Raw genomic sequence first — 27,051 nt, 5'->3', positions numbered from 1 at the left:
AGCTCTGGATTTGCTGCTAAAGGGACCTTATGGTAAGATTGTTGATGTTTAAAGTCAGAAATTAACCAGGCAAAATGTTCAACCACTAAAATCAAGAAATGATAATGTGTTTTACTATTTTTGTTTTTGTTTTTGTAAAACAGTACATTTGAAGATTCATGATAATAATAACAATTATATTAAAAATTTAATTTTGGTTAAAGAGCTTCTACATACTGGTGTAATAACCATTACAGAAACATAAAAAATGATTTTGGAAATTACCAATGCTGTTAATTCAGGGCAGCTGTAGCATACACTTTGCATTGGGTGGTGGTCTAATACATTTCTTAAGCACTCTAAGTCTCAAGAGTAATGGGACAATAAAGTTGTGTAAAGATGTGCCACATATTTCATATCATCTGTTTGTTGACACGCACCACTACTATGAACAGTGTGTACTCTCGTATTGTGACAATTTTATTTGTGACAGAAAATGGGAAACTATTTTCAAACTGTTCCTCTTCAGCTGTCTTTGTTTCCTCCTTGATATAATAATGTCAATGGGGCTTCAGCTGTTCATTGTGATTATTTTTATCGTGTGTCATGCAGAGGAATGAACAATCAGTCAGGCTGTGAGCCTGTAGACAGATATAGTGAGTGACAGTTAAACCCTAGGTGATTAATGTCAAGTCTTAATCCAGAGAGGAAGCATTTTGCAGGTGGGCATATAACAAGCTTTGATGGCCACTTGACTCACATGTCTTTTACGTCAATCAATCTTTGCAGAAGAATCTAGGGCATTCATTTGATGGACGGCTGAAACAATGGAACATAAATGGTGCTAACTGTATTCGTAATTAGCAGCAGGGAATTTTTCACTGTATTGCAGCCTGGAAGGAACATATAAGACACAGACCTCCATCAATTCAATCCTTAAACTTGATGTCACTCTCAAACATATAATTTCTCTTCATTTATTTGTACAAATTTGTGCAGTCACAGGCTAAAACTTTTTTCAAAGTGGAAACCCCTGTTTCTGTGAAGTGAAACCAATGTGGAAGTGGTCTGTATAGCTAATTTCCTAATTCATGACAACTGTACTGAGTCTGAATTTCTATTTAACTGAATCAGTCAATTATATTTATGCATAATTAATAGCGGGGCCACTCTGACTGACAGCTGGGCATAGTTACAGGTGTCTTGTTTGAGCACACAGGCATCGTTTAGCCTGGGTGCATCTACTGACGTTCTAGACTTCTACAATTTTTAGATTAGCCAGGAGGTCGGAAGAGGCAGTACTGCCAACATGGCAGTACTCTCCATTTTTTATATTGTCAAGATGATCTTTACCTAATGATTTTGTCACAGATAAAAATGACAGTTTAGAGGACAGATTGACAATTTTCTCAAATAGAAATGTTAGCAGCCAATACACAGAATTTTAAAATGAAACACAGTAAAAATGTACCAAATATACCAAACATACACTTTGACACAAGACAGAAAATAAATGATCTGGAGTCTTAAAGTTGTAAACTTGTATCTCATACTACATGTCCTTCTCTGGACCCAGCAAATCACCAAAATATGAAACATTATTCCTTGGCCAGGAGCAAGGTCTGTCCTCCTAATTTCATGTAAATTTATTGCTAATTTTATGAGAAATCCTGCTGACAGACAATCTAATAAGTCAAGATGGAAACGTCCCTCTTAGTAGAGAGTATTTCTTACACTAAATAAGACATTGATCATGTGCTTGATGTTTCATGATTTATAGGTTCAAAAAAGGTTTATGAATAAAGTTTGTCTTGCTGCTGGTCTCCTTGTGGTCTCTTTCTTCTCACAGCTGTGTTAGGGAAAAAGAAGTGTACACAGTTAAAAACAGAAAAATCAATGTTCTGCTCTGAATGTTCAGACACACATGCATGTCTGTGACGCCGGTCTAACAGGACGAGATAGTATACATAGAAATCATGCAATAATATATGATTTAATATTACATTATGCAAATAAACATGTGCATATTTGCCTATGTTAGTGCATGAGGCTATATAAGTAATGAAGGAGAGTCAACCTGGCATCCAGCCTGTGGTTATTACAAAGACAAACTGTATCAAGAGACCTTTCTGAGAGAGATGAAACACACACACACACATGCACACACAGACTATCCACTGACTCCTGGGTGACGACTTTAATCCCTCTTCCTTCCAAGTCAGTGGTGTGACCATTTCAAGTCGCTGAGGTTACTCCTTTGGTTATGTGAACTGAGACTGAAAGCTCTGGATAAAGCTAGCATTTTTATCACAGTATTGAAGCAGTTTGGTCCATGAAGCTGAAGTTAAACACACAAAAACTCAGTTAAGCTGCCTCAGACTTGTGTTTTTGTGGTTTTAACAGCTTTGACTGACAACATAAGTAAATAACACACCAACAATCATCACATTTTAAATATAAATCTTGATTGGTGCACGACATCGCCGCTTTCTAACTGAGCCCAAGCCACTTCAAATCAGTGAGAAGAGTGAAAAAACACAAAATTCTGTAATGAAAACTGTTTCAGCCTTTTCAGAAAACATTGTATTCGCTTTGGCCTCCTCCATCAATCTTGGTAAGAAACTAATGTAGAAAATACATTCTCAGGCCTTTAAAAATACGTTCAGATGTTTTTTCACACACCTAAACCGAGTCTGATAGCATTCTCTGTGTCTCCAGTTGTAGATATGGCGCATGCTTTTCTTATTTAGACCAGTTGCTATACATATAAATCACTTCATATAGTAAGGCATGGCAGGATTGTTGATACGTGAATTAAAGACACAAAGTCATCATCTGTAAACAGTATATACGTCACGTACAAACATACTAGGTTGCAGTGCTGGAATGCAACATACTACATACTACAACATACTACTTCACTGCATTTACTCACCTCAAAACTGCAGTTAAATCAAGTACTTGAGTATTTCCAGTTACTTTAAATTTCTACTCCACCACACTTTGGAAGGACTTGTACTTTTTATTTGACATCTTTTGTTTAAGTAAGGGTTTGAAGATCCTTTGCTAGTATTTGTACACTGTAGCATTGCTATATTGCTGATGCAAAAGATCTGAATATATCTTCCACCACTACCAAATTGTGATTTCTGTGCTCAGTCTGTGCAACATGTCAACTATTTTCAAGTCTTCCAGCTCATAAAAGAGATTTTGTCCACGGCTTCTAGCTGATGAAATTTGTCTCACAGCCTAGTGAAAAGTGCAAACTGTTGTGTGGCTGTGTTTTCATAACTTCTATAGATTGACAGTGACAGTTTGCTTTTTTTTTTTTGATCACAACATTTTATTTCAAAGAAACAAACATACAGCACTGCAGCATCTGAACAACTACGAATAATATATTAAAATATACAACATTATTCTAAGCATTTACATATGGAAACCTTCACCATGAATAGCCTTGTTTTTTCTCTTTGCAGGGACAGTTTCCCATTAGTTTCTCTGTCATCGCCTCTATGCATTACATTCACCTGATCGGCTTCACTTTCTCTTTTTATTTACACAGCTGAAACTATCCACCATTTCATGAACTCCTTCTCACTCGAATATCTGCAAATACAACACTCATTTCACTGATGTGAACGTTTTTTGATTCTAATTTTACTGAATAACCACAAAGACTGAAAACAGAAACTGTTACGTAAGAAGTACTACTAATACTTTAGGTGTGCTAATGACAATGATACATTCATGTATTTCTCTGTTTATACAATGGACACTGTATAGAAGAGAAGCTGTGTTCAAATCTTTTAGCACAAGCAGAAATATTGTTGCTATGAGTACCTGCATTAGTCAGTGTGGTTGGTTGGAAATGTGTCTGAAGTATCCTGTTATATGATTTTAAAGTACCCCTACCAAAGAAACCAGCATTGTCTGTGGCTGAGGTGTAATCGTCTGCATCCTGTCCGAAAAAAAAACATACAGAACCTGTTATAATAAAAGCTTATGGGTGGACATATTTGCAATATGCCAAAGCTAATGGAGGCTCAGGTACTGTGCTCCCAGTCTGATAAGGAATATCATGTACTATATACAGTATATATATATATATAGGGAGAAAAGCATGGTCACACAGTACCACTAGCAACAATAAACCCTGGATTTACCAACAGCTTCTGCAGAGAGAAACATGTGCAAACCTATGTGCAGCCACAAATGAACAAACACACATAAATAACGCACACCAAACTAAGGGACTATCTATATATTATATTATAATATATATATATTATTATATATATATATTATATATATATCTATATCTCTATATAAAGAGGTCAGATGTTTTGTGTTCAATGCTGGCTACATGTTTGCAAAAAGACACTGAGCAGACAAGGAGTCACATTTCCTGTGACTGAGTGACTGAAAATACCAACAGCATACAAAAAATAGCCACAAAGCTTTTCATTAATCACAATTTACCAGTTGTTGCTGGTCGGTCTAGTGTGCAAGTTTTAGAGGGAATTATTGGCATATGGTAGAAATGGAATATAATATTTCTAAGCATGTTTCAATTTGTGTGTGATCACCTGCACTGTGCTGCTTGATTAAAGCTGTAGTAAGTGAAATTTTTATCTGAAAACATCCTCATTTTTTCAGCCTCACAGTCACAGAATGTGGTTGCAAAAAAGAACCCTGTAATACCGATTACACTTGATGATACCTGCAGGAAATCTTCTCCACTGTTTTTAAATATATCAATGGATTTTTTGGTTTTTTAAGTGGATACATTCTTATATTTTGTGTGACAGATAAACAGAAAGTGGGGGGTGGGGGTGTAAATGTTTCTTTGTCCATTTAGGAGCCGTGGTGATGACAGCGTAGGCACTTATGTTAGATGGCTCAATGGGACAAAAAATGATGCTTGGTAAATAGCTACATGATTCATACAGGTGCAGATATATGAAAAATATTCATGAGATACTTTTACTGGTACATACATTTTGCAATGCATTTTGAATGAATGTTCATGTAAATGTCAGAAAAAAAATTCCAATGAATGGATCTTTACACTGTAACTGCAGAAAAGTATCTGTTTGTGCCATTTTAATAAAAAAAATTCCATTCAACAACATCCATCTGTGTCCTCTTCTGTAGTCTCATTTCCATGTTTGTCCTCCTCAGCTTCTCTTTCTGCTTCCTTAAACACCTGATGCCAAACGTCTCTCTTCTGGAGCTATGGATGCAGAGAAGGAGGGCGTAGTGAGGGCAGTGATGGTGGGAAGATCAGCCTGGGTTACCATGGAGGCTACGATGGAGGCTGCTGTGGAGGTCACAGTGGCAGTAGTGGGTTCTGTTCCTGGGCAAGTGGAGGGTGATAGATATGTAGGGGTGTTGTGGTGCAGGTCTGCTGCTGTATGAGAGGTCGGTGAGCCCGTGGGTTGAGGAGAGATCTTCAGAAAGAGGGAGAAGAGGGCCAGAGTCATGGAGGAAGGGAAATAAAGAAACAAAGAAAGCAGCAAAGGCAGTGGGCGGAGCGGTTTGTGGGTGCAAAGAAATGTAATTCACCTTCACATTGTGTTTAAAGCAGAGGTTTCCAACCTTCAAACTACAGACTAGTACCAGGCCTGAAAATATTTGGGAAAACAAGGAATAGGAAACAATATAATTAGGCAAAGAAAAGCTCTATTATTTGTATTAATTACTTGTTGCATTTTTCCTTAATTTAATATACCACAGTAAAAGACAGAGCAAATAAAGTTTTAAAAGATTTTCAAGAATAAAAACCCCATTATTGATATTTACGTTTAGCTTTTTATGTGTAATAGCATTCAACATATTCACAGGAAACAGGTTTAATAGGGAAATGATGCAGCATGTAATCCAGTATAATTTCATCTAATTGACATCACCTTCACTGTTAATTCTCTTTACCCTGTATCAGAGCTGTATTAAGATACTGCTAATGCAACCAGAATACAGTTGTCCCTCGCTATAACGCGGTTCACTTTTCGCGGACTCGCTGTTTCGTGGATTTTTTTAGTGTAATTTGGCATGTTTTTTTTTTACAGCGTACTGTACAGTATGAACGTGCATTGTTCATACTGTGGGTAGTACTGTACAAAATGCGTGTAAAAAAGTGTATAAAAGTGTGTGGTTTGGGGTTTTACGGCCTTAAAACATGTATAATAACTGTAAAACTTACTTTGCGGATTTCGTTTATTGCGGTTTATTTTTAGAACGTATCCCCCACGATAAACGAGGGACCACTGTACACTGATCTGTGGTATTAAGCTTTATGGAAGTATTTATGTTTAAATTTAAGTATAATTATCAACAAAATAAAGAAGAATAAACACTTTCAACCTCTATATTGATGTATGTATTGTGTTGCAATGATATCTACTAAAGTTAGAATGCTAACCAGCTAGCCTGTCCTGTTTTGTAAGACCACTTGGTCCCTCAAGAAGTCACTGTAGTGTTTTGTTCACCCTTTATTCCACCAGGCATGGCTCTGTGACATCGCAGCCAAGACACTGTTCTGGTCCATTGTCCGACTGTCACAAGTGAAAGATTTTTCCCGCCAGACTTTATTAACTTGACATTTTTCCTTCTAAGCACTACGTAGCTTATCTACCAATGGTAGTTAAATTGTTTCCCTTTTGTCTGTCTTTAAGATTGGGAGTCAGCACAGGGGGGTTTATTTCGGAAAATTATTATTTTGATGGAAGCCGCGATCAGTCACGTCAAGCAGCACAGAGCCAATCGAGCAAACCAGAAGTCGGATGTAGAAACGGCATAGCAAATCCAGCCGATTTTCAAAATAAAACAGCACATGATTTTGAAAATGTGCTGTATGCTTAAGAATGGTTTCAATCTGCTTTGGCAGCTCCATCAAGGCCAGAATGCGTCACAACCATGCCCGGTGGATTCAAGCAGTTCCTTCTTGTGTTTACAGTGTCCATAGTGTAGAAAGATGCTCTCGGTAGGTGTGCTAAGTGCTGAAATAATTGTCCTATATCCTGGCTCTTCCAGTCTGCGTGTTGAACTGTCCTAGTGCAAGATGCTGAACCCCAAATTGCTCCCGAAGGCTATGCCATCGGGGTGTGAATGTGAATGAATGAATTAGCTCCTGTCTGATGAGCAGTTGACAACCTGTATGGTAGCCAATGCCATCAATGTATGAATGTGTGTGTAAATGGGTGAAAAAACAACTGTTAACTGCTAAACAGCTGTTAACATTGGCTATAAAGTGTGTTTGTGTGTGTGCGACTGTGTTAGGACTAATCTGCTTTCTCACTGCGTTTCAGCTCACATGACACCAAAGATGTGAAATGTAACCAGAGATCCATACATCAATAATTCAACACTTGGACATACACTCTGTGACTTATGGAGGAACTTGTACTTTTTTTAACCTTGATACAGCTGAAAGTAATTCTAGAGAGTCTCATCAGTGCCACTCTGTCAGTCTAATGCATCCCACTGCTCATACACAAGTTATCTAATTGGACACTATGAAGCCCCATGCACCAGAGTGAGTCAACGCTTTTTCCTTTCCTGACTGCCCTCATACACACACACACACACACAGGCCTAATCTCATAATCTTTCACTCGCGCCTTCAGAATTTTCTCTAATCATTGCCTCCACAGCAGCGTTAATTTATCATCCTTCTTCAATTAGCTACACTTACACACCTGCTTGTTGATTAAATTGGAAGTGTTGTACTATTCACTGGGAAAACTAAAAAACCTAATGCATCATACTTACTGGTGATGCAGAGCTGCAGTGTCTCTCTGTGTGTCTTTATGTCTGTATGTGTGTGCTTTATTGACGGGATATGGTTTTAGGCAAGCGTCTCTCGGCTGTCCTTAAAATACTAGCAAATTAAAAATAATACATGTCTCCAATTTGAGTCAGTACTGCACTAAACATAGATGTTTCATTACCTTGTCACTTAAATTCCCATTTTTCGCCGCAAAAAAACCTGTTGCCTAGACACACAAACACACACAGTACCTGGCGGCTCTGAGGGTCGTTGTAGACCTGGTTACGAGAGGAGAGCAGGATGCAGTCGTGTGCTGTGGTCTTCTCAGTGCGTGGAGCGCTGGGGTCGCCATCATCTACCCCGCTGGTTTTGCATCTCATACTCCTCACACAAAGCAGCTACAGGGCCACAACAATAACTATTATCTGTAGACGATCTGAATCTGCAAATCTGAAGGTCCATTGATCATATGCATAATAATAATAATAAGATAAGACAGCATTTGACAAACAGGCTATAAAACAAGAGATAAAGATTTCACTACTACTACGCATAATCGCTTTAAAAGCTGATAGCTGATTCGTTCTGAGGTCGTGGAATGGGGAACAAGCTATCTTTTTTCCAGTATAAATGTCCTTTGACTTTGAGTTATGCTACAATAACATGTTTGTGGCTGGCTGTGCTGTCAGCTAATAAACTACATGGCAAGATAATTTAGCAAGTACGCCATGCTATACAGAGATGGCTTACTTACCCATATTGTGACATGCACAGACATGCTTTTTATTTGTCTCTGCATTCATCTAAGAAGTACGTTAACATTAAACGTTGTGCTCGGTCAGAACATTAACTCCAGTATGTTTGAGCAGTCAAACTACATACTGTAGGGAAATACACTCCCAACAGTGCTTAATGATTAATGCCTTGCCTTGCTCTGGTTCGCTTAGAGTTGAGAATGATCATAAATCATCATGTCTATGCATAGACTGCAAAACTCTTAATCCCTGTCAGGTTTTCTCATTAAAACCATGGCAAGACAGTGTGTATGTAAAATGGAGGACTTAAATGAAGATGTAGCTAAATGCTAAGAATATGGTTGTATTAACTCATGTACCGTAAGTGAGAATAATGGTGGCCTGATTTATTTTGTTTCCTGTTAGTGTTCTGCAATATTTCACTTTCCATGTACAAAAAGAATCATCTATCTTTATTTACCTCACTAATAACCTGTTAGAATTGCTCCTGGATCCCTGTGTTTAAATTTACACTCCGTTTTATCATATGGTGAAATTAGCAACATTATTAATAAGTTATGTCTCAAGAGAGAACCTCAACCTTTGGAGATTTTATTTATTTTAATTACATTACAGTTAACACTGACCACTTGTAGCTGAAATTGAAAATGTTTTATGCAGAGAGATGAAAAGGTAGCTATTAGTTTTGCTGCTCCCTGGGTTAGAAACATTAAAGTAAACTACCCGCAAACCAAATTTTCATTTAACTTCAATAAGTTCGTCGTGAGGGTCTTTTTTACTGTGCTGTCTTTACTTTCTGCTCATGTTAATTCACTGCCAGTCATAATCTGATAGTGTTAAGGATCAGTCAGGATCTAGACAGAAATATTATTACACTTGGACATGAGTCATGAGCTTAGAAATGCAATCAGCTGCTCTCAGCTGGGGCCTGGCCGATATCATTTGTTGATTTGTCCTACATGTACATGCTGTGAGAGACTTATATTTAAATAGCATACAGATATTGTTCAAACAGGTCTGAAAACACAAACATCTAAATAAACAGACAATAAATAAACTGAGAAGATGCGCATGTAAACTGTATTCCCTTATTCTAGTACAGTACAAAGAGAGAGGAGAGTGTTTCAAACGATTGCAGTTTGCACAATTACACTGTGTTCCAAATTATTATGCAAATACGATTTCAATGAAACTAACATTTGATTTTTAGTTTTTCAATGAAAGTTTTCAATTGTGCGTCTTCCCCGGTCTGTTTATATGACACTGACATCAATCTCGGATAGGTTTGGTAATTTGTTTGCCAAGTGAGCCTAATTAACAGGAAACTACTTGAGCAGGTTGTTCCACATAAATAAGCAAGTCACAGGTTTTATGCAATATGGGGGAAAAGAAAGATCTTTCAGTAGATAAAAAGCATGAAATATTGCAGTATCTCGCAAAAGGTATGAAAACCCTGGATATTTCACAAAGAGACGATTGTACTGTGAGAAGATTTGTGTCTGATTCAGAGTACGGATGCGTTAGTTCAGATAAATGCATGTTAAGGAAAGTTTCTGTAAGGCAATTTAACGTATTAAGAGAACAGGTGTGAAAAAGCCACTGATGAGTAGCAAAGCAAGCTGCTCATGTCTCAGGAGTCCCAAGAACCTCTTGATGCTGGATATTCCAGAGGTTTGCTGATGTACATAAAGCTGTATTTCAGCCATTCTTAAACAATTCCCACAAGGAGAAACAACTGCAATGGGCTCAGAAATACATGATGACTAATTTTCAACAGTTTTATTCACTGATCAATGCCGTGCTACACTGGATGGTCCAGATAAATGGAGTTCTGGATGGTTGGTAGATGGCCACCATGTCCCAACAAGGCTGCAACATCAGCAAGGAGGTGGTAAAGAGATGTTTTGTGCTAGAATTATAGGAGATGAGTTGGTAGGGCCCTTTAAGGTGCCTGGAGGTGTCAAAATTACCTCTACAAAATATATGGAGTTCCTAACTGCCTGTTTCCTGCCATGGTATAAAAAGAAGAACTTTGCCTTCTGGAATAAAATAATTTTCATGCAAGACAACCCACCATCCCATGCTGCAAAAAATACCATTGAGGCCTTGGCTGCTTTGGGCATAAAGGGAGAAAAAATCATCAAGTGCCCACCATTATCCCCTGACATCAACCCTATTGAGAACCTGTGGAGCATCCTTAAAAGGGAGCTCTACTGTATGATGGTGGGTGGCAGTTTACCTCAAAGCAGCAGCTCTGGGAGGTAATTCTGGCATCTTCAAAGGAAATACAGGCAGAAACTGTACATGCACTTCAAAATTCAATGGAAGAGAGAGTTGTTAAGGTGATATCAAAGAAAGGCTCTTATGCTAATATGTAACTCGAACTATAAATTGTTTAAGATTGAAATAGCTTTGATTTGAGAAAAATACCCATCTAATTAAAAAAATACAATTGGTTTCTGTTTTCAATCCTTTAGAAACTATTGAGTGTTTTAAAAGTCTGTTTTGCATAATAATTTGAAACACTATACATTTTGAGTTATTTTGCATAAAATGTCAATGTCATCATTAGTAATGTTTAATACACTTTGTTTAATACAATCCAGATTATGATATGATTAAAAAAATATATATTCTATTATAGATTATTGAGGGAAAAAATAACAAAAACAGTATGTGCATAATAATTTGGAACACAAGAAATAGTCTGGCACATAATCCCCCATAAACCCACAAGCTGTTTTTACACTTTAAAAATGTACTAATTAGTAAGCTTTAAAGGTACTCCTAGACTGATCTTTTTTGCCTTCACACAGAAAATGGCTTGTTTACCCCTGATTTCACTCTTTATGTTTAGTTAAAAAGCTTTTTATTGATCAAATACACATGATACTGATAAAGGTCTTCTCACTCTTGAAACAAAACAAAAAAATTGTTTTTCCAAAAATGGCAAGCTATTTCTTTAAGCTTTACCTTTACACAGTTGTTATATCGAACCTACTTTTCTGAAGCTCTGCTTGAAGTTGTCCGAAAGGAAGCCATAGAGCACTGGGTTGGCGCAGGAGTTGGCATAGGACAGGATGACAGCAAAGAAGTACATGCCAGCAGTGGCGCTGGACTCTGGGATGATGACCACCAGATTGACCATGTTTATGATGAAGAACGGCAGCCAGCAGAGCACAAACACCACCACAATCACCACCACCATCCGCGTCACCTTGCGCTCCGAACGCCTGCGTTTGGTAAAGCCTGCCCGCGCCCCTGAGGACTTTACCTGCAGGAAAAACACCAAAGATAGCTCAATTATAATAATGGTGACATTAAATATGTAAGTTGTGATGGTGATGAAAATGAGGGGAAGGATGTTGATCATTATGTTTGTGCATATTACAGTATGAATTTATACATGAGATTTTTTAATCAGCCTCATACATGCACATGTGCACACCTTGATAACGATAAGTAGGTAGCAGAGGCAGATGATGAGCAGCGGTCCAAAGAATCCCACTGTGGCAGTGTAGAGTATGAAGGCTGTTGACCACACATTCTTTGGCTCTGGCCAGATCATGTTGCAGGAGTTAAATGTGTCCTAAAAAGAAATCAAATAGCCTGGATAAAAATTAAATATTAAAATCACTACAGCAAATTAAGCATTCAGTCATTATCTGCTCAGACAGTGAGTTAAATGTGGGAGGTAAACACTGAACTGTGAGGCCCAGGGGATAAGTGTTTAAACTAGAAAGCTCCTGAATTATGCAGGAAGGGAAGTGTGGAAAAATGCAAATCTGCTTGTGTAGAACTTAAAAAGGCACATCTTTAATTGTGTGTGACATTTCCAGACATTACTGTGTTTGTAACTGTGTGTGGAAATAACCAACGAGTCACCTTTTTACCCGATGTCTTTCTTTTTTTCAAAACAATGGCCTTCAGCACTAGTATGTATCATAGCAACTTTATCAGAAGTTACATTCTCCTTCTTTCCATGTAGTTAATTACTTTAAAGTCTTAAAGGCAGAATGAGTAGGATTTCTCTAAAAAAAGACACAAACAATGGAAAAGTAATCTCTCTCAGTTATCACATAGACTAGACACCACTAGAAATGTGTGGCAATGTCTGTATCTGCAGAGTCTCTGCCCCCTGTCAGGATTTTCATATTTAGCTATGTTCAGGATGTTTCTGGGTGTCAGCCTTTGGGCAATGGGTGTGTAGCCCACAGCCAACAGCAGCATGCAGGGTGCGAGGTCAGGACTCTGTACTAAAGGAACAAAACCAGGTTACATCACTGTCCTTGTCTCTCTCCTCTGCTCCATATCTGTGTCCTGGCTGTATAAAGAGCTGCAGATCTGTGTGAGGACAGAGCTGAGCTACACACTCAGAGCAGAGAAGCCACAGTCTGCTGCATTCACACAATAATCCACTAACGCAGCACCTTCCCGCAGGGTTGTGCAGTGGTGTTGTTATGTTTATTTATGCTTGAGAATGTAAATGCTCTTTATCTTCATTCACTCTCTAGCTCGCTCAACCACAGCTTCTCTCTCACTTGCAACATTATCATCCATTAAGAGCTGTGTTTCGGGGTCACCTGATGAATATTAGTCCAATATTCACTCTCTTCAGCTCTGGTTATGGTATCCACCAACTCCTGAGAGAAATATTTTTGCTCTCTAGCTGCTGAATGCGCCACTATGTTTACCAGCCAGTCACTAACTGTGACAGTCTGCTGTTTGGTGATGGCAAGGAAGCATACAGTGGGTTTAGGGTGTTCATTAGAGCATTTTCGCTGTAACACTTGCCAACAAGTTGTACAGAGTAAAAGTGATCCAAACAAAACTAAAATGCTCTGTAGAGCTGAGGAGAACTATTACAAGGTTTGGTGATTATCCCCCAACTCCCTTATGACTATCAGTGACAGCTTTCACATTACACAATGTCAGGAAGGGACACACATTCTGGCCAGATATCTTCATCAGGTAGCATCATTTTAGAGTCATGCATGAAAACAATACTGATTTTCAGTTCGTGTGAATTTGGTTGTTTTTTGCATCATGATTTGGCAGTTTGACATGTTGAGTCAAGAGTATATTTAACAGACACTGCTGTCTGTGTTTTAAATATACAGCCAAGAGCAGTTAGCCTGGCTCAGCAAAAATTCTGCCTGCCAGCAGGTATTAATTGGACTAATTACTAAAAAGTTACTGGTCCCAGTCATAAAATTAAGTACATAACCTCTGCAAAATGAAGCCTTGTTGTTTTTACATTGTGGCTTTTGCACAGATACAACAAATAAGATATAATATGTTAATTATTGAGCTTTAGATGTGTTGGTAGGTGGATTTTGTTACCTTTGGACAGATCCAAGCTGGTTTCCAGTTACTATGCTAAGCCAAACTAACTGTCTGCTGACTTTAGCTTCATATTTACCATGACACATGTCAATTTTTAATTTTAATTCAACAAGTAAAAACTATAAATTCGTTTAGCTGAACTATCAGTAAAGACAAAGAGTGGCCACCAGGATTGATGTTTGTAGGCCTACCTGAACATCAGAGAAGATGACCACAGGTAGGACCACCACAAAAGACGCTGCCCACACAGCCGCGCTCACCACCTTGGCCACCCGTGGGTGTCTCCACTTGGTGCTGCGGATTGGATGAACCACAGCCAGGTAACGATCGATGGACATGACAGTGAGGCAGAAAATAGACGTGAACTGATTCATAGAGTCTGCTGTCATGACCACACGGCACAGGAAAGAGCCAAACGGCCAATAGGAGAGCACGTTCTGTGTGGTGAGGAAGGGGAGTCCGATGATGTAGAGCTCATCGGCCACAGCCAAGTTCAGGATGTAGATGTTGGTCACTGTCTTCGTTTTGGCATGACGCAGAACCACGTAGATGGCCAATGTGTTGCCAGTTAGACCCACCATGAAGACCGTGAGAGAGATGATTGCCGTCACCAGAGTGCTGCTGCCCTGAAAGGGGGCACTTTGAGTGGACAGGTTGGAGGAGATGTTGAAGAGGCGCGGGTAAGAAAAGAGGAAGGGTGAGAGAGTGGGTGCATAGGAGGAGTTGGGGTCCCATGAAAGGGGAAGCCAATGTGTCTGGTCTAAGGGGTCCATTGTGTTTCAGAGAGAAAGTCCAGTTGTAAATTTGTTCCCTCCTGTTTTGTTTTGTTTTTTTACTGGTTTTCTGCCAGGTTGGTTTCCATGCTTACTTTGGAACAGCAGCCACCACACATGGTATCACATTAAAACGAAGAAAAGGTGACTCATAGCATGTAAGTGTGCGCTCTGGCCACAGCTGCAAACACAAAGGAGTCCGTAATTACGCACTAGGATCCCCCGATGCAGTCATCTCTCTGGTGTTTTTAATCACACTGATTATTGACGCCTCGTTCAATCTGACTCTACGGAGCTACAGGTCACCCGCTGCGCCGCGTGGCAAGCGAGGCTATCGCTGGGAACAGTGCCACGGCTTTTACGCACGGCCGATCTACTTAAATACAATCTCTGTATTAATGTCTGTGGTAAGAATATAGGCGACACTTTACTTAACTATATGTAGGTAGTAATAAGTATTAATATCCCAACTCTATGCTTATTGACTTGTACTCCATCTGCAAAAGCTACATTTTTTATTTAACATACATTAATGATGTATTCAGAGGGCAAGAGACAAGAACATGCTTACTTTCGCGAGCAGAGAAAAAAGTCCCTGTGTGGTGAAATTAAAATGAGTAGATCACCCCCAAACCAAACTCCTCATTGTCAATTCAGTCCTAGGGTTGTCCAGTAAATCACCAATAATCGATGGATAGCCCGTGTCCGAGCTCCCAATCCTTCGCTGTCCGTGGTGCTGAGCAGAATGTGTCGGCGGTTCGCGCTTCTCCTGCCTCCCTCAACTTTCTTCCCACACAGCTCTGCTGTTTCTTTGATGCGATTTGTTAAGAGATAGAGAGAGGGGGAAAGAGAGAGAGAGTGAGAGAGAGAGAGAGAGAGAGAGAGAGAGAGGAGGAGGAGGAGAGAGCGAGAGCGAGACTACTACACTGCTTCTGGGAAACACAGCAGGGGTAAATGACTGGGGCTCCTCAGTCTGGTGATGGCTGAGTTTAGTGAAAGAAAATGAAGATTTCGAGCTGTCACTCATAAAAATGTCATGGCATCACGGAGGAGGAGCAGCTACACTCCGAGGACATGTGTCTGTCCCCTTCTTCAGTATCAGTTGGAATGTAAATTAAGCAGATTTATTCAACTATTGTACTCCCAATCTCTGTTTCCAGTACAGTTTTGAGATTGAATAACTTCTATTTTATGCTGGTTTATATTTCATACTACTGCATTTTAGATGGAAATTATTATTACTACAGTGCCTTGCAAAAACATTCACCCCCTTGGCTTTTTACCTATTCTGTTACATTACAGCCTTTAGTTCAGTGTTTTTGTAATCTGAATTGTATGTGATGGATCAGAACACAATAGTCTAAGCTGGTGAAGTGAAATGAGAAAAATATATACATGCAACTATTAGAAATAAAACAAGAAAGAAAATTGGCATGTGTATATGTATTCACCTCCCTTTGTTATGAAGCCCATAAAATCAATCGAAGTGTCACATGACCTGTCAGTACATATACACACCTTTTTTGAAAGGCCCCAGAGGATGCAACACCTAAGCAAGAGGCACCACTAAACAAACACTGTGCCATGAAGACCAAGGAACTCTCCAAATAAGTAAGGGACAATGTTGTGGAGAAATAAAAGTCAGGGTTAAGCTATAAAAAATATCCAAATCTTTGATGATCCCCAGGAGCACCATGAAATCTATCATAACCAAATGGAAAGAACATGGCACAACAGCAAATCTGCCAAGATACCACCAAAACACACAGACCGGGCAAGGAGGGCATTAATCAAAGAGGCAGCAAAGCTGGTCTGATGAGACTAAAATTGAACTTTTCAGACATCAAAGAAAACGCTGTCTGGAGCCAACCCGAACACATCACATCACCCAAAGAACACCATCCCCACAGTGAAACATGGTGGTGGCAGCATCATGCTGTGAGGATGTTTTTCAGCAGCCGGGACTGGGAAACAGAGTTAAGGGAAAGATGGATGGTGCTAAATACAGGGATATTCTTGAGCAAAACCTGTACCACTCTGTGCATGATTTGAGGCTGGGGCGGAGGTTCACCTTCCAGCAGGACAATGACCCCAAACACACTGCTAAAGCAACACTTGAGTGGTTTAAGGGGAAATATGTAAATGTGTTAGAATGGCCTAGTCAAAGCCCAGACCTCAATCCAATAGAAAATCTGTGGACAGACTTAAAGATTGCTGTTCACAAGCGCAAACCATCCAACTTGAAGGAGCTAGAGCAGTTTTGCAAGGAGGAATGGACAAAAAAAATCCCAGTGGTAAGATGTGGCATGCTCCAAGCGACTTGGAGCTGTGATTGACGCAAAAGGTGTCTCTACAAAGTATTGACTTTAGGAGGGTGAATAGTTATCCACATTGACTTTTTCTGTTATTTTGTCCTATTTGTTGTTTGCTTCACAGTAAAAAAAAAAAGTTAATTCCAGGTTGTGAGGCAACAAAACACAAAAAATGCCAAGTGGGGAGATACTTTTGCAATGCACTGTATTTGTTTGTTGCACTACAGTTACCTGACAGTGGTTTACCATTTATTTACTTTTGCATAAATATGAAAATCGTCATATAAATTATGATTAAGTGCTATAGATTACACTGCTGCACAGTGATTTCCTTAAAGTTTGTCTATAATAAATTCTGCCGCAACCACCTTTAACTTTAAAATGCTGCTTAGGTGTTAATATGTCCATAGTAATATAGTCAAGTAAAAAATATCAATTATATTATAATATAACACTCACTCACACTGACAGGGGCCATTGTGCCTAATAAGTACTATAGTATAAGTCATTTTTGATACTTTAAGTACATTTAGCTGATAATGCTTTAAGTAAGATTATGAATATGGAGTATGGTTATGTCGTATTACTACTTTGATTGAAATAAAAGATGTGAGTATGATTCAAGTTATTATTTTGAATCAATCAAGAAATTGAACTTTGTTATCTATTATGTATAGTCCCACAAGCATCTTTGAATCATAGCTTCTGCAATAGTTATTTTAGATTAGACCATAGCTTTATCTAGTTTTTGAGGCACTGAAAGAATGTGAAATGAAAGATTTTTGAACAGGTGAAATCAAACTGAGGGGTACAGCAGAACATCCCATATTAATGCATAAAATTGACTCTATCTCACAGTCTCATATGAGTTGTACATTCAGCATGAACTCTAACACAGCCTAGAAGCTGTAAGTAAACACATGCAAAACACATGAAACATGCAAAATATTCATCTTCTAATGAAGGTTTTTAACAATTAGACCAGCAGACATCGACACATATTTTAAGAGAGCAGAATAACTTCTTCTGTATGTTTTGTTTTATGTTTGAAGTACTGAGTGGTTAGAAGGTTAATATTGTGACTTTGTGACAGCACAAGGAAACATATAATAAAGCTCAAATCACTGACACCATGTTGATAAGACTCGCGTGACTCATATCGAGCAACTATAGTGCAAACTAGCCCCCCTCCCCTCAGGATGTGGTGCTTTTGTTTGATGGAATTAATTGATCTCTATTTTCATGCAAGCATTGTCAAAGACCCTCACTCACCTTGATGAATATCTTCGACAGAACTACAGGCAGAAAGCTTTTCAGAAAAGAGACGATGTGTCAAGTATGGATTCAAGTTTTCTGTTCCATGTCTGCCTTCCTGAAAAGTGTGGTCAGGTTTTGTTTATTGTTGACACACCTTATATATATATACATTGGCTGTGGTAAATCACAGCTTGCACACATGGTTTATTCAAGCACATTTGTACGAAGAAAGAACTCTCCTGACAATCATGAAACAAAGTTGCTTTAGCTGTGGAAAAAATCTATAAACGCAATGTTGTCCGATGGGAACAGAGCAGTGCTATGGGTTTGTGTGTGTGTGTATACTGTATGTGTGTTTCTGTGTGGACGTTTAGCCTCTTCTTTTAAAAACACTTGGCTGTTGGTCTAAGCTGATGTGGTTAAGATTACAATCAGCATTTAGTGTTACTGTTGTGGAGGTTTCTAGCTAACAGATAAAAAGTTGTATTTACATTCAGTGACGCATGTACAAGCTCACACAAAAAGACTTTCATTGTGTCCTGTAGTGAAGGACTGGTTATCTGGAAATTGGTCGAATACCAGCAGTCCTGGTCAACAAGGGGTTGCTTGGAGAGGAGGACCAGTTTGTAGAATTTAATGGCATCTAATAATGACACTGAAGATTGCAACCAACTAAATACCCCTCACCTCACCTTTCCAAGCATATTTAAGAGTTACAGTGGCTGCCACTTCATTGTAAAAAAAAAAGCCCTGTCTAGTGCCAGTGTCTGTCAAACATGGCAGACTCTATGAAAAAGGACCTAGTTTGGATATGGAAAGCTCATTCTGAGGTAACAAAAACATAACACCTCTTAGTTTCATGTGATTATACACTAATGAAAACACAATTATGAATATTATATTCCATTTCTGCCAATAGATCCCTCTTTTTACATTTACATTTTACACCCTGGTGCTTTAAAATATAAAAGGAAGAAATCAGTCCAAGCTGTGAATGTTGCAAATTCCAAGGCAATTTCACCCAGAGCCAATTTCCAAAAAATGTGGTTTAAGACTGCTGGTTCTGTGAAGGGTTGAATTTAGTCTGTCCAATCTTTCTACTTGTAGTGGAAGAAAACATAATCCAGTAGTAAGTGTTTAGACCGAACTTTGAGCATGCTATTTCATCCTTGACATAGCTATTGTGGTATGTTTCAATGGAGGTCAAATGGAAATGTGGTACCATAAAGTGAGACCGTCACCACATTCTGAAACTCAATTAGCCCTGTAGCATAGAAAGAGCATGGACCAATTAACAGGCAAACAGCTACCTCTGTGGCAGTGAAGAGAAGCCAACGCACATCTGCCAAAAACTATAGTTCCTCGAATGGCCGTGTAAGGCTGGGTACAAAATGGATGGATCTGTCTATTTATTATGACTGTGCTTCTCACCTTGTCAGCTGGCATGTTGATAATAGAGATATCTATTTGTGCTTGTTGTGTTTGTTTCTCATAAATGTGAAATGACCTTTGTTTACCTTTTGTTGTCTTTCCTCAGCTTCTCCCGCACAGAGCTTTAGTCGTGTGTGGTAAGCTGTAAGATGAGCCCCCAGAGGATGCTGCTGCCGTGTTCACTGCTAAAGGGATGAATTTAAAGCTCTTATTAAGGATGTGAGGTCCTGCTGATGTGACTTTGAATTACTTTGAAAGACGGCTCACCAATACAAAATAAGAATTTAAATGCAACACTGTTGGTCCTGAAAACCACAGAAAGAGGTGGACGTGTTCAATCCCAAGCTTATACTGTATCTAGAACATTTGTACTTTTTGCAGTGTAAAAAACTCGTTCAAGTTCATGAAGAGGTGAAAAAAGTACAATTATGTTGCTCACGTAACTCTTTCTACAACACAGTATTCTAGAAAGTCCACACGTATGTGTGCAAATGCATTTCAGTCATTCATTTTATCTGCATTACATGATATGATGAAGATCACAGAAGGTGTGATGTGAGGTATTATATAAACCCTTTTAAAGGTTTTCTTTCTGTCATGCAATTGTTTGTTTGAATTATGTGAGCTGAATTTCCCATTATCTCTAAATGCCAGTCATCCGCAAAGTTGTTACTACCTTTTACTCTCTCTCTCCCTCTCTCTCCCTGCACACATACACACAGAGAGACAGTAGAGTAGCAGCAGACAAAATAGATCATGCTTACATGCTTCTATGACCACATTTATCCTTGACTGCCACTTGCTATAGTTACCACTTCCTCCATGTTTTCTTTCACTCTATGCAGGGAACGTGGTTGCAACTAACTCCTCATACATGGACATAAACACAGACAGACACACACACACACACAGTCTTTAGTTAATATCTGAATGTCAGGTGAGTAATGGGTGGAAGGTTTATGCCCATTTCCACAACAAGTCCCCTGGAGTGAAGCTATCACACAGCCTGAGGGTTGACCTTACCAGCTTGTCAAAGAACATTATTGTCCTGTGGGCAGTGTGTATGTAAAAGGGATAAAAAGAAAATAGGAAAACATGGCTGTACCGTATGTGTTAAATAGACAACCAGCCTATGATTTGGACACACACAGTAAAGGAAAGTCAGTAGTTCACCTGCCCCATGTATCAATCCTGGGCCCTTCAAGTTCAGTTCAGTTCAGTTGTTTAATCCTGTGTGCCATGTCCTTTCTTTCTTCCCCTCCCTATATTTTCCTGTTCCTCTCTCCAGAAGTTATTTTCCCCAAATGATTGGCTATTCTTCTAAATTGTAACCTTGATGTTACTTGTTTGAAACTCATTTGTGGACTTGCTGTCTTGTACTGCAGGCTATAATCAGTATTACTACTACTGTGATCTACCAATAGGTGGATTTAAAATAGCTGTTGTTCACACTCCCACAGAGGAGTGCAGTTTAGTGTTCATGCCACAAGAGGCTCAATGTCAGTGAATGCAGACTCGACTGGCCCTCTAGATTTAATTGACAGACACTTCTGTCCACAGTGACTTCACATTTATTTCCTAATACACACAGGTGGAGGAATTTAAGGGTTCAGTGTCTTTCCTGATGATACTTCAACAGGACAAGGTGAGGACTGAACTCTACAAATAATGTCAAATCTGCTCTGCCACCTGATCTACAGCTGCACCTGAGCTGACATTTAAAGGTGTTGCTGAGTGATGGTTAGAAACTTAGCATCAAGTCTTCTGCCGTGATAAGGAGATATAATAGTAACACTGACTGCCATTTAGGTAGACAGATTTATTTATTTATTTTTTAAACCTAGCGAGCATATTGAAAAAACTGTAGATTCAGATTCCTTGACAGGACAAAGAAGTGTTTCCTAATTAACACATACCACGGTGTGAAAAGTAGTACAGCACTGTGTTTGGTGTTAATTAATGTGGTAGGTGAATCACTGTGTCACATACTTAAACTCTCTCTTTCTGTGTATTCTAGTGCACATTTTAGATCCAGGTGCAGATAAATCATTTTCTATCATTAAAATAACACATTAAGAAGACTGTTCAGTCTTGGCAGAGGTACATGCTGAGTACTTTCTGACTGGGTGTATTTATTTTCTATGTATTTCATGGCTGAACTTGAGTTATTTGATTGCTGTTTTCACAGGGTCAAACGGGTCTGTGTGAGGAAGCGCCAACTCCCTCATTATTTGCTAAGCCATGGCCATTTTAGCTCCAACATCAGTTGGGATCGACAAAGAATTGCATTTACCATTGAAATTAAGTTTACTTGTTATGAAACATATTTAAAACATGACATCAAAAAGAATAATTCGATAAAGCCAACAATAAATCAGAGCCACATCCTGTCAACTGAAGTGAATTTGAGTCCTTTGTGGAAACCATCTTGTGCTGTGGCTTAAAGACAAAGCTTGCCTCCACAGTAGCCCTTTCATGCGGTGTGTAAGTAGGCGGGTTCTCAGATTGGATACTAGATGTGTGATGAAATGACAGCAAATTAAGATAAATATTGAATGCTGTACAAATAGTTGGTTTATTTTGAATATACAGTACATGTACAGTTTGGTTAAATGTTAAAAGAATGGTTAAAAGAATGAGCACATTTAAAAAAATGAGACATTGTTGGTATGAGACAGCGTGATGTTGTTCTCTACCGCATGTTGTTCAATGCTACCCTGTAATGATTCAGTAATACTGGAGGTAACGCACTTACCACTGATGGGGAACACAATTGCTGGTTCTTTGGCCTTGGTATCCACTGGATAATAATAGCTCCAAGCCTTTGTGAAGCTGAATTAGTCAGAAGTGTTTTCTTTTCTGCATGTTCACTTTTGTGTGACTGGCCATACACTCACTACCAACATCTGTCCTTTAGAGTTTTATATGTACAGTTAACAAAAAAAATTAGACTAAACTTTGTGCATGAGATTTTCACAGCTTTCACATTGTGTGGTATTGTATCAAGAGTATACTGTGGTTTGTCTGACTTACATATAATGTTATATACAATCCGAGTAATAAACACAGTAAATACCCAAAAAAATGTGTTTTGATACAAAATTCCTGATCATTTTTAATCGTTGTTCTGTGGGGGCTGTATTCGTGAACTTGTATCTATCTGGAGTGTGTCCGTTACATATTAAGCAGATATTAGATGATTGTGATTTGTCTAATGTGACAACATCGCTGAACAAAGGCCGGAGTTCATCCAGAAATGGTACAGCGAGCTCCAAAGTGTGTGATGTTGAATTTAAACAGGAGTTTAGAATAGAAAAGTATCTGTTGCAGGCTATGGCACGTTTTATCACTGCTCAGATCACAAATAGAAGCATCAGTCTCTACCACTACCTCTCACAAATGGGTATGAAGTTCTGCAGAATACTCACATACTTATGAGTGGGTGGCAAGCGAGGGTTCATCAGTGAGAGTGTCAAGACAAAAGAAAAAAATACTGTCGTGGAAACAAGCTACTGTATGGCAATCAGATGGTCTGTAACCATATGTAACTAGCTGGGGGAGATGCTTAGAGATGTAGTATTATTTAACCCATTCATGAAAGCCATACAAGCAGAAACCTTGGAATAGGATTTGGAGCTACTTGTTGAAGGGGTGTTGGGATTGAATAAATACAGTGCAACGTCATAGAGATCCGCTCTACGCTCTATTCACGCCACTTGGTACTATTAAAAAACATAGAGAAAATGCAATATAGTCAGGTGGAATCACATTAATTAATTTGAATAATAAGGCCTGACATGGTATTTTGCAAACGGGATACAAATATTAGAGAGAATCTGGATATTTGTCTCATTTGGGCAATAATGCAGCAATGACCTAGATCAGTAGTGGAAGAAGTACTTCTGTAAAAGTAAGATAAGATAAACCTTTATTGATTCCCAGCAGGGAAAGTCAGCTGAAATACTCCAAGTCAGTAAGTGGTGCCACAACTGTAGAGAAATTCATATCAGCATCAGATAAACTAATATTAAAATTCAAGTGCAAAAGTATTATTAAGTATAAAAAGTTTGAGTCCCTCTCAGAGAATTATTATTGAGTATATCTCATATAATTGGAATATTATTATTGATGCATTAACACATGAGCAGCATTTTAATGTTGGTGAAGGTGTAGCTCATTTTAACTGCTGTATTTTATGAATGGATCACATGTTTTGAATGTAAAATCCTGATATCTAAAGTAACCTTAGCTAAGATTGGAGGTAGTCATGGCCTCCCCATGGAGATCACTACTGCCTGTTTTAAACATCCACTAGAGATAAAAACCTTCAAGTCTGTGTGAAGCTGAATGAGTAAGAACTGCTTTATCTTGTTTTCTGTACGGAACGTTCACTATTAGGTAGCAGCGACTCAAACTTGCTATTTTTCTATTTCTCTTTTTTTCCATTTCTTTGTTGAGAAATGCTGACTAAATGCTGTAGTGTCAAAGTCATAAAGTTACTATAGCTGTTAGACATAAAACCCACAATATTTCTCCCTCTAGTTGATGTAGGAGAAGTATTAAAATTAAATTTAAAAAGTACTGAACTTCAATAAATATCATTGGTTACTTTCCACCACTGCACTAGATTTGTTTTGTGACCTCTTGAGGTCCAAATCCCCAAGACAGGATACACTGGCTCAGGGGAAATGAAAGATTTTGTTTTTACAGTCTTTATCCTCCTTTCTACTTCCTCTAACCGTCTCCTGGTTTCTATCACAATCATCATCCTTTTTTTTTGCCACATCCTCTCTTTGACAACAACTCTTCATTCCTCTTTCCTTTATATCGCCATCTTCCTCAGCCTCTTCAGACCCTCCTCACTCTCTCTTTCTGCATTTCTCCTCTTCCTCCTCATCCCCCCCGCTCTTCCTGTAGCCCTACAATAACACAGACAGAGGCCTCTGTAAGTGCTGCTTTCCTGGCCAAGCTGGAGGACCCTCCCCATAACCAAACAGGAACCGTGCTCATTTTACCTTCACCCAGCCCAGAATGGACCAGTCCAGACCAGACAAATACTACATTTCAAATGTTTGGACAAACTGGTTCACTGGGCCAGCTTCACTAGTCTGTAATGATCAGCCAAAAAGAGAGAACTCATGTTTTTATATGTGTTTAGATCACAGTGAACTAGGACAGGCTGGGTGGCCAAATCAATTTATTATACTGCCTGTCAAACTGATGTTTGACGTGTTCCACTGTGATGCATTGCAGACAAACGTCACCACACATGTCAAATGAATTGGGCTGCTTTTAGCTGTGCTACGCTTGGCTCTAGGGATAGCTATGTGAGCTATGTCCAGACTGAAATTATTGGATCCACAGTTACCAGCGGAGGAATCTTAATGACTTTAGTGATCCCCTGACGGCGGCACCAGCAGGATGACGATTGAGTTTTTGAGTAAAATGCCTCACAACTATTGGATGGATTGCCATGAATACTTTAATTTATGACCCAAAACCTGCAAAACTCATGTTATTACAGTAATGTCTGCTCATTAGCAGCCAATTAAGGATGTTTAGGATCATACCATTTCTCATATTAACAATGCTCTAGGCCATCAAATATCAGTTTTGGCCCTGCAAGGGAAAATAATTGTGCCCCCCTGTATTAGACTAACAGTGAATTACTCTTATTATACCTGCTGAACATCAAACAGTAACATGCTGACATTAAAGCCCAAATTCAGGTTCACAGAGTAACAACATGATTTTATATTGTACAATTTGTCATTTAAAGAGCAACATTTTGTAACAAAATAACACGATTTGAAGAATAAGAGTTTACAACAAAAGCTAACCAGCCTGAACAAAATAACAACAACAAAATCAATGTTTTTTCTTCAGGGATTGTTTTGGAGGCTCAGCGGTCTAACCCTCTGTGAGATTTTCTGTAGAGGGTTTTTCTTTTTTCTTTTTTTCCACGACTAAGATATTAGATTGCGAAGCCATTTGACACTCTAGCTGTAATTATAGGTCATGCAATTAAACTTGACGTGAACTGTGTAATTCCCCCTCCCACTTTGTCTCTGTTCACTATAATAAAAAAAAAAACATGGGAACGCCTGAATAGCTCCATGTATAAAGATGTATAAAGTGTCATTACAAAAGAAAATGTCAACGGTACAGGACCCACCACCTAAGATAAAATCATGACTGGTATTAAAGTCAAATTTTTACACGAAACAAGAAATATTTAAGATTTCATGTTTTATTATCATAATAATGGAAAAGAAGTGTGAATTTTTAAGCCCCAATTCATTTCCCAATTTAACGTCCTTTCTTGTTAAAATGCTTTGTTTTAATAAATAATACTATTCTCTTGATGAGGGCTGTTTTGAGAAGCAAGCAAGCAAGTAAACTCAAACAGTGCAGCCAAACTTTGTTCAAACTCACAGAACTTTATTTCAAATCCAGTAAAGATCCCAAAGATTCAAAAGATGTCAGATATGATGAGCTGAGTTCGGGGGAAATGTGTATAAATGAGGCACAAGGCATCAAGAATTCGATTCCATTTGATTGAATGGTGGAGGTCTTCAGTTTAGATATTTCACTCTAAACATCATACAGTTAAAAGTTGATTGATACGGGATATGAGCCATGACAGCCTGGAAAAACTGTAATATTTTGTGTACTATTGCATTGGGGCAGCCGTGGCTCAGTTGTAGAGTGGGGCATCCAATAACTCGAAGGTTCAAACCTCGCTCTCGTTGCTCGAATTTGGTGAACTGACAGCTGGTGGGGTGGCAGTCTACCTCCCTGCCATGGCAACTTATTACACTATATAGTTTAAAATAGAAACTGACTGCATTGCAGTTACTCACTTTGAATAGTAACCATTTGAGATATTTGGCCGAAAACTTTTAGTACATCCCCTCTTCTACACACATATGTTTTGCTTCTCAAATATGAACTCTGCAATGAAAAGTTGCCAGTAAGCATAAGAGAACGCGAGAGTTATTGTGGGACTCTTCTTTGTACAGAGCACCAGATGCCTGCAGGGCTGATGGGTGGGCCCAGGCCAAGCCAAATATCCAGGAAACACCTCAAACACGTGCCTCACAGGAAATACTGCAGAGACAGAAGAAAGGGTGGAAGAGAGGAGAAGGCAGGGACACGGGCCTTGTTTCCTAGGATGTGAAAGGTATGAAGTTTTTTACAACTGTCATTTCACAATCAAATCATTGCAGCAAGATGAAAAATGTCTCTGTGGGTGAAGGAGGTCATACTGCAGTCACATCACTATCTCGAGATGTAGGAATACAGAGTGACTGTTTCACATTCATTTCTTACTTTTCACCTGAAACATTCATATGTTTTCTGTACTTTTGTACTTTGATGTTTTATCTTTTTAAATAGAGTCCATCTATGCTTAGTGGAGGTTTTAA

At 38.8% G+C, this 27,051-nt stretch overlaps 1 protein-coding gene across 2 annotated transcripts; it reads right to left on the bottom strand.

Moving 5' to 3' along the window:
• Positions 1-4,321: 4,321 nt before the first annotated feature.
• Positions 4,322-15,555, bottom strand: LOC104927874 (somatostatin-like receptor F_48D10.1). Of its 2 annotated transcripts, XM_019260933.2 has the most exons (6): positions 14,043-15,555; positions 11,954-12,094; positions 11,507-11,779; positions 8,002-8,148; positions 5,548-5,606; positions 5,355-5,432 (listed from the first exon to the last, which is right to left on the bottom strand). In XM_019260933.2, exons 1-5 carry the CDS (start codon positions 14,622-14,624, stop codon positions 5,595-5,597), a joined length of 1,155 nt encoding a protein of 384 aa, XP_019116478.1. In that variant the 5' UTR covers positions 14,625-15,555; the 3' UTR covers positions 5,355-5,432; positions 5,548-5,594. The 2 variants fall into 2 exon arrangements, with proteins under 2 accessions (XP_010740355.3, XP_019116478.1); XM_010742053.3 differs by lacking the exon at positions 5,548-5,606 and having other exon boundaries at positions 4,322-5,432.
• Positions 15,556-27,051: the final 11,496 nt, after the last annotated feature.

Source organism: Larimichthys crocea, chromosome X (genome assembly GCF_000972845.2).
Source record: "Larimichthys crocea isolate SSNF chromosome X, L_crocea_2.0, whole genome shotgun sequence".
Classification (NCBI taxonomy): domain Eukaryota; kingdom Metazoa; phylum Chordata; class Actinopteri; family Sciaenidae; genus Larimichthys; species Larimichthys crocea.
Note: the sequence above shows the minus strand (reverse complement) of the source record. Positions and strands in the feature narration are given on the sequence as shown.